Source organism: Gavialis gangeticus, unplaced genomic scaffold (assembly GCF_001723915.1).
Source record: "Gavialis gangeticus isolate Ggan-Ray unplaced genomic scaffold, GavGan_comp1, whole genome shotgun sequence".
In the NCBI taxonomy this organism is placed as follows: Eukaryota; Metazoa; Chordata; order Crocodylia; family Gavialidae; genus Gavialis; species Gavialis gangeticus.
In genome coordinates, this window is record NW_017729032.1 from 255,028,258 (window position 1) to 255,036,562 (window position 8,305).

General features: G+C 43.7%; 1 protein-coding gene across 1 annotated transcript in view; it reads right to left on the reverse strand.

The window, feature by feature from the left end:
- The window catches only part of CUNH3orf38 (chromosome unknown C3orf38 homolog), a 7,170-nt gene extending 3,555 nt beyond the window's left edge, over nucleotides 1-3,615 (reverse strand). The window contains exons 1-2 of the mRNA XM_019525739.1: nucleotides 3,458-3,615; nucleotides 781-1,001 (exon numbers count right to left, since the gene is read on the reverse strand). Of these exons, the coding sequence (XP_019381284.1) occupies nucleotides 781-1,001; nucleotides 3,458-3,590 (354 nt within the window). The 5' untranslated portion in view covers nucleotides 3,591-3,615. The remainder of the gene's footprint in view (nucleotides 1-780; nucleotides 1,002-3,457) is intronic.
- Nucleotides 3,616-8,305: the final 4,690 nt, after the last annotated feature.

Sequence of the window (8,305 nt, forward strand, 5' to 3'; positions counted from 1 at the left end):
TGCTAGGAGGATGCTGATCCACCCCAAATTTTGCTGCTGCTCTGCTCCCAGTACTGCTACTGCCAGTTGCCCTGGCTCTTCTTGGCACATGGGTGGACGCGGGGTGCTTAGCTGGGGCTACATCACACAGCTGGTGGTGGTGGCACTCGGAATGAAGCAGCAGCGAAATTTGGGGCAGATGCAGCATCCTCTCAGTGCCGCCGGTGCCCACTCTGAGACCAGCACTGCCGAGAAGAACCCAGCGCAGCCCCGGCTGCAGCCCGCCCTGCCCAGATCTGGGGGGCGCGTGCCCTCCCTCCCCCCCCGTGGCCTCCTGGGATGCAAGCAGCAGTGGGAGACTGCCTCCCCCCCTACTGGGAGAGCAGCAACTCTCTCAAGATAAACTTTATGTCTATAAATGCTGATAAGAGAGGGGTGCCCTTGTGCACTGCTGCTATCTGTCGCCAGGCAAACTGAAGGAGCTTGCAGAACAAGCTGAGATGTATGCAGAGAGGCTCCTTGGCTGTGTAGCATCAGTTCTGCAAACTATGCTCTTCAAAGGCTCAGCACTGGAATATCTATTCAGGCATTGCCGAGTAAGATTTTCTACCAGGAGAACAAACCTGGGAGAACTCTCATGATTATCTGGACGTACATACCCAGCCCAAGCCAAGACTCCTATTCAGTGTAAACATTTTTTTAAAAAGAAACATTCAGTTTATCAGATAAATTTAAATACTTATAAGCATAAGTGTTCTGCAGTATTAAATGTTCCTAGGTCCCTCAGAAGAGACCACTGACCTTTTTATCGAATTTAACATCCTCTCTTTCTGAGGGTTTATCTGACAGCTGCTGGTTCCAGTACTGCTTTGCGTAATGGATGAGCTGGTGTTTCTCAGAAGAAGGAGGCACCGGAATTCCTTGTTGTGCCAGGTACTTAAAAATTATCTCCCGACATACTTTCCTTCGCTTCAGCAGCTCTTCTACACTCTGACTGTAAACTAAAATGGCATGAATGGCTTCTGAAAATGAAAGAGTTGAGTTAGTATATGCTTCTCCTAAAGACAAAATCTGTTCAACCTCTCACTCCACTTTAAACATTTTAAATATCTGCACATTTTTATCACTGCTGATGGTCAACATCTCAAACTCACGCCTATAATACATTAGGGTCATTCAATAAGCTGCATGCAAAGTCTGAAACCTATTCGTAAACTAAGAAGCCTAAAACAGGGATTGAAGCTTGGATGAGCAATTTGATGCTCAAATCAGACAAGACGGAGTTGCATACAGGCTGTGGAAAAAAGGCTTGAAAAAACAGCATAAGCCTGATCAAGCACTTTGGCTGAGGAATCTGAGCAATACAGGTTTTGAAGCACGAACAACTACTTACTTCTGGATATCCACATACTACCGACTACCAGAGGCTTTTACTATTTGAGAAGGTCAAAAAGGACACACAACCTTTATCCTGCATATTTTTCTTGACACTTCCAAATGGAGATGACTAATGTGGTACTAAACATTGATACTCCAACCACTTCAGGAAATGCCTAAAAACCACTTATTTCATGTACAGAGAATCTAACAAAAGTGCAGCGTGCCCTAACAATTAATTTTGTAGAAATTTAAGCGGTCTCTCCTGTCGCGATCTATGTAGTCAAGGAGAAGACTTTAGTAATATAAGTTCTCTTATGGGCGACTTGAACAGCCAAGCTTTTTATTTTTCCTGAATAGATGCTTTTCTGTGTTGTTAGTGTGACAAAGTCCTTTACAATACCAAGATAATCTTCTAAAGTTTGTTTGCTCTTACCAAGTTCCCTATTTATTTGATCCAGTTATACAGATCACAACATTTTGGTTAACTGTCAGTCCTGCTTATTCAAAATGGGACTTTTTAAGGAAAAGCTGATGCAGGGAGTAAGGGACATTCAACAATGAAGATGAAAGAGTCACAACCTGGTAATTCTACTGGCAGTAAGTAGTAAAATGCACTCAGTGGCCACATCCAGAATGTGGCTTTGCAGACCCGTCCACAGTGCCACACACAACGCATGCAGGTGCTCCCTGTACTACTTTGCAGCATGGGGGGAAGGGTGTTGACCCCAAGAGATCTCAGGATTAAAAAAATCTGCGCCTTAAAAAGCAAAGTGGTACTCATGGTGGCAGCAAGTGCTGCTCCAAACCGTAGCCTGGCCAGCCTGAGCCACACTCTAGCTGCTGGCCAGATTCTCTGCTGCAGGAACACTGTGGCTGCAGCTTTTGGAGGCACCCAGGGCCCTAGGTAAGGTTGCTGGCCCCAGCTTCCCCTACCCCACCTGGGGTAACCTACCACACACCAGAACACTCATGGCACAGGCATTTCCCAGGGACAAGTGGCACAAAGTGTGTCCCTGGGGAAACGTATGTTTCCACTCATCTGGGTGTGGCCAGTGAGGTTAGTCTTTGACAGCACTAAAAGATCAAGAAGGTTGATGGAAGTACAAATAAATGTTCTGTGCGTACAACAAACAAACCAAGTCAAGGAGAGCCACTGTGCCTAGTAGCAAGGTGGTAGTTTAAAGTAATCAACTTGATATTAGAAATACTAGATTGCAGGAAACGGTCCTTCAGTTAGGAGATAATACAGCAGCAGTTCCCAACCTCAGGTTGGGACCCAAATGAGGGTTGCAGGGGCAATGCCAACCGCGCCGCATGCCGGGAGCTCCCCCACCCGAGCTGCTGCACTCTGCTCCCAGCAGCAGGTTGCACCAAAAAAAGTTTGGCAACCACTGTAATACAGACTGAACATTGGCCTTTAAGCCCAGTCCATTCCAGTTTTAGCTAGTGTTACATGCCTACCAGTTCAATTCCATTTCAAAAGAAAATGAAAAATATATACAAAAATTAAGTTGAGCAAGACCCTCAGTGGGGCACATCAGCTTGAAAATAAAAAAAAAAAAAGCATAAAAAACTTTCCAAAATGTAAGCAAGACAACTTTCTAGAAGACATGGACTTATAATGCAGAATCTAAGCTGATGAATGTGAAGCACAGCCATGATTTAAGGCTCCTTTAACTTGGGCCTGAGTACACAAATGCACTTCAGGTAACAGGCATGTAACAGGCAGCAACCTGAAATGTGCGTGCATGTCAAGATCAGAGTTCACAAAGTACGGGATGAAGGTGCAGAAATCAGGGGCTGCCCTACCAGGCAATAACTCATGTAAGGCTGGACTGTGCCTGGTTTCCCCTCCCGAGTTAACAGCACAAGTAGCTCAGGCCGGAAAATGAAGCAGCAACACGAGCCCGAGCTGGTGCACATCTCCCTGCCCGACTCTCTCTCCTTCCCGTGCAGGCAAAATCACGGAAGAGCGGCACCGCAGAGCCCAGGAAAACTGACACAGCCCTTCCCCGCGAACGTCCCCACGTCACCGCGTCGGCGGCCCCCACAGCCCCGCCCCCACCTCACTACGTCAACGACAACACTCCCCCCGCACCTTTGCGGGACTCGGGCAGCACCAGGCGGTTAGTGACTGTGTCCGACAGCGCCAGGAGATCGTCGGTGCTGAGCAGGTCGAGCAGGCCGTGGCAGCCCGCCTGCTCCCGCGAGCTCAGCCCCAGTCCCGCCATCTTCCCCTACCCCCTTCCTTGCCGCGCCCCGCCACAGCCCTAGCAACCGCGGGAGGACACTTCCGCTTCCGGCGCGCCGCTTTAAGACGCCAGCCGCGGCCGGCGCCGCAGCAAGCGGAGCGGCAGGAAAGGGGCACGGCGGGGAGCCGGTGCCGGGGCAAGGCCTGCTAGGGGCCGCGTCAGCCCGGCCTGAGTGTGACGCCAGGGCTGCGCCGCCCCTCGGCTTGGGGCGTGGCTGCCGGGCAGCTTCCGTCCGGCCGTCCACGGCTGTCTGTGGGTCCGCACACCCATCCCATTCCCTCCTTTCCCCACAACATCTGTCCGCCCGCCTAGCCCTCCCGGCCTTGGAGCGGAACAGCCGTCCGTCGCTCCAGCCCTATGTTAGTAAAGGACAGCCGTCCATCCGTCCCGACCTCTAGTTTTATAGCTGCTAGGGCCTGGAAGAGCACTGGGTCTACCTTTGTCAGTGCAGAGCATCCATCTTCTCTCCCTGCCTTCCTACCTCGGCTTAGGACATCTCTCGTCCTGCCAGGGTAAGTTTAGCAGGTATAGATCCACCTGCCTCCTACACATCCATTTTTCTTGTACGCCTGCAAAGCTGTTATTCTCTCTACTTTCATATTCTTCCCCAGCAGTTCACGTCTAAGAGGACTCCTGCACATAATGGCAATTTTTGTAGAAACTATATGGCCAGTCCCTTGGGGCTGTTTGTAGCTCCTCCTTGAATGCCCTTGTGGGTTGTGTCTCAGCAAAGGTATAAGCTCTTCAAGTTGGGGGCTGTTTTAAACCAGACTTAAACCATCACTGCCTACAGAATAGTGTCTCAGGACTCCCTGTCTCATAGTAGGCTCCTGGCTACCAAAACCAAGAAGAATGGCTAGTGTTTAAAGAGAGAAATATAGTGCATAGGATGGGGGCTGGGTACTAGATTCTTCCTGTAAGTACAAGTCATGACTTGAAAGCCAAATGTTTCACATAGATGAAATACAATAACCAAGAACATGCATTTCTTTTCATACCATTGTTTTCTTATCAGGTGAATTGAGGAATAGCAGAAGGGTTTTTTTGAGGAGGAGGAAGGACAGAGCTACAGTATTAACAAGATGTAGAACCTCCTCTGAGATATCCTCCTTGGTTCTGGAGCGTACCCAAGAGTCATCACAACCATTCAGAAATACAGCATACCTGGAACATGTTAAGCTTTTATCATTTAGCCATTTCAAAAATTGTTCTTCAGAGATAGGCTCCCATGCTTCCAGAAGTTACTATACCTTATCAGGTATTACCATCCTCTCACCAAAGCTGCCAAGTTACATCTTGGGTAGTTACTGTGTTTGCATAAGATCCACCTAACACTAGATTGCTTGAAAGCAATCAGCAAGCAACATTCTTGTCTGTCTTTTCCCTTTTGCATGGAAGTTGAGTTAATCACAGGTCAGAAAGCAGGGAAGTTGGAGAAATGTCATCTGAAAACAGGGGGGTCTTGCACCTTGCCAAAAGACCAAAGATATAAAACCAATGACAAAGGTTGCCACTAAGCTTAGGATCCAATTTCGGCAGTGTTTTCTCATTCTCAGAATGCAAACTGAGTTAATTAGCTATTAAAAACTATGAAACCTGGGTGTTAGTCCATTGCTTCCATCATATGCTGTAGATTAAATTGGTCATTTATGCTAAGTATACATGAACCAAAATGTATAGGTATGAAGTTTGGCATGAATTTATTTAACCAACCTTAAAAAAAATTAACCCCCCCAAACCCAGGTTTCCCTTAAGTGGCATTTTTGCTTTGTTTCCTTTGCATTTCTAGCATTCTCTTATTGAGACCAGCATTCAATATTTAATAAATAGGGCACGCTCTGATAGCTTGCTAATCTTCTTTAGAGCAAAGAGAGTTGTGAACTGATGTTTTTAGGAAAGCAATATATCTGTGTAACTTGACTCTGTCATTTGTCATCTCAGTATGCTGAGTGGTTAATTTTGAAATTAGACATCATTGAAATAAAAAGTTTTAATTAAAATTTTTCATGCATCCCATCAAAATAGCCAGATCAGTCCTAAACCCTTTGAATCATTCAAAAACCATATGTGGCCTTACTACCAGCAAGTATCCTCCACCCCAAGCTTTTCAGCCTGGGGCTTGAGATACTTCCACATTTTTTGGCAGGAATCCTAGGTGCAGGCTCAAGTCTTGAGACATGGGGTTCAGATCCCCCAGAGTTTTACTTGCCCTTAGCTGTACGGCCGCAGGAGCAAGCTAGGGAGAAATTTGCCATTTCCATAAAGTTGGCGTGTAGCAGAGATCCTACCACTGGAAGCTGTCAGTGGGAAGCTAACTGTGAGGCTCGTAGGGAGTTGTGTCCGCATGCAGGCAAGGGTGCACCCTCCACTACACAGTGGCATTTTAATTGTGTTTCCTTGGTCATAGTATTTGCCCTACCAGATAAGTGAAACCACTAAGGAAGTGCAAGGCATAATTATATTCTGCTGGGTATGAACTTCCAAAGGAGACACAAACCAGACAGTGACTTTAATGAAAGTCATTCAGAAACAAGGACAAAATATAAAAGTAGAGTGCATTATAAGCAGTTTATTCTACCAGTTCAGCTTGCAACTTTCTTCCTGGTAAAAAAAAAAACAAAGTACTGTACATCTCTACATTATTTAACCTACTTTATTTATTATTTCTTAATGTATATCACTTTCAAGTTGCTATAGAGGTCCCTGGTATAGGGTACTGTATGAATATACTCTTCTTTGCCATACACAATAGTAAAAAATCAGGGACAATGGTCAAAACAACAAAAGTTAAGAGTTCCATTGCTAAGTAAGATATTGGTCACATTTCACATGAATTAGGTGGTTTAGTATACATGTACTGCGGGGAGATTATTCTAATTCAAGAGCCAATGCTTTTACTTACTTTCCATTATAAACTGAGTTTTGCAATTACTGTTTTAATAACAAAAAAAAACTTTCTTTTTCATCTTGAACTTCAAGGGCACCTATACACAAACAGCAAGGCTGCTCTGATGCACTATAATTACAATGTGTCAGAGCAGACTCAATTAATCGTGTCTGCTATAGCATGGTAACTACTGTGCTCCAGCAGACTCCATTGTCTTGTGCGTCAATGTCCCCACACTTAAAAATGGTGGAGGGGGCACTTTTTCTAAAGCTCACTCAACAAGCTTTAAAAGTGCCCCCACCACCATTTTTAAGCACTAAAATACTGATACACAAGGTGCTCCAGGTGCTTTAGAGTGGCTGTCTGAGCCGCTGTATTTAAAATTCCTTTCCTGGAGCACATGTATAAATGCTCCATGTGTGCAGGTTCCAGAAAGAAGTCTTTCTGGAAGAAATGTTGGGGTTCTCGACAAAAATATTGAATTCAAGATATTACAAGCAGTAAAAATGTATACCTAAAAATATAGCTTGGTGCACGATAATTGTTATGTAACTTCATTTTCAGGAAAAGCATAATATGCCCACCCGTATGAATCCTCATATACACAGAGCTTGTATATCCTAATTTTCAGAGCATGCATATCCTAGCCAGAGTGGTATAAAGGTATTTATTACCATAAATTTACACAAAAAGATATACTGATAGAAGCATCTTCATCACACACAATACTACTCTAACTCTATATCCATTTCTGAACAAACAGCCTTGTATAGACTAGACCCTAATCTTGAGCTTAGTTAGACAAAGCAATCAGAAAATACTGATTGTACACAGAGAACATAGGAAAAAGCAAATTTTAGATTCTTCTATTAAACTATCACATGGGAAGCTTGCAGCTTCAGTCTGAACATCACAGCAGTTGAACAGGGACATGGCTTTTGTTCTGCTTGCAAATTCAAGTCAGAAAAAGGTGACAGCAGAAGGAAATTCTTCCTTAAGCAAAGTGCCTGATAAGCTTACGAGCAGCTGAAATATAAGGATGAAAAATAAATACAATAGCGTTTGCTAGGTAGTATCCTCACTTCATTTAAGTTTACACTTAATTCAGCTAAAGTAGTGTCAAAGGGGTATTGAAATTGCAATTTACCCAGCATACATACAAAGTGAACTGCTATGCAGCTTTTAAGACTATCATAGAGTGGGTTTCAACAGCAGTTCTATATTACGGAAAATATTTTTGCTGTATAATGTGAAGGGACAGATTCAGAAGAAGTGAATTATACTGAGAATCTGATTATCGTATTTCCTGATGATTACACTGAACCTTGTACACTCAAGATTGTATTAGATTACTGCACATCAAAAATATTTTAACTATAGTCTATGCTTAGTAATATTGGCATTTAACTGCTCCTTGTTAAGATTTGCGTAATCACTGCAAAAAATTCTGAATATTGTATCATTCAAACATTTCTGGAGTTCATGGTAACTAAGTGAACTGATATAGTCACATCCACACATTTCTCACCTTTGATACAGGACATTTTTGGGAAAGAACTGTACTTCAAATCAAATCAATTAAAAATATTTTTAGAAATATTTTTCTAGTGTTTATAACTATTTAAATGTTTGTTTTAGTGGAAGCAAAAGCACTATTTCTTATCCAAACAACTCTATTACCAAGTAACTAACTTTAGTTTGTTTTTTGGCAGGCTTTTAACCTTTTTTCTTTTTAACGTTATAAAAGTATTTATTTTCCATATTCCCATAACTGAAAATTGGCTACAGGGATTTTACAAACTTTCCA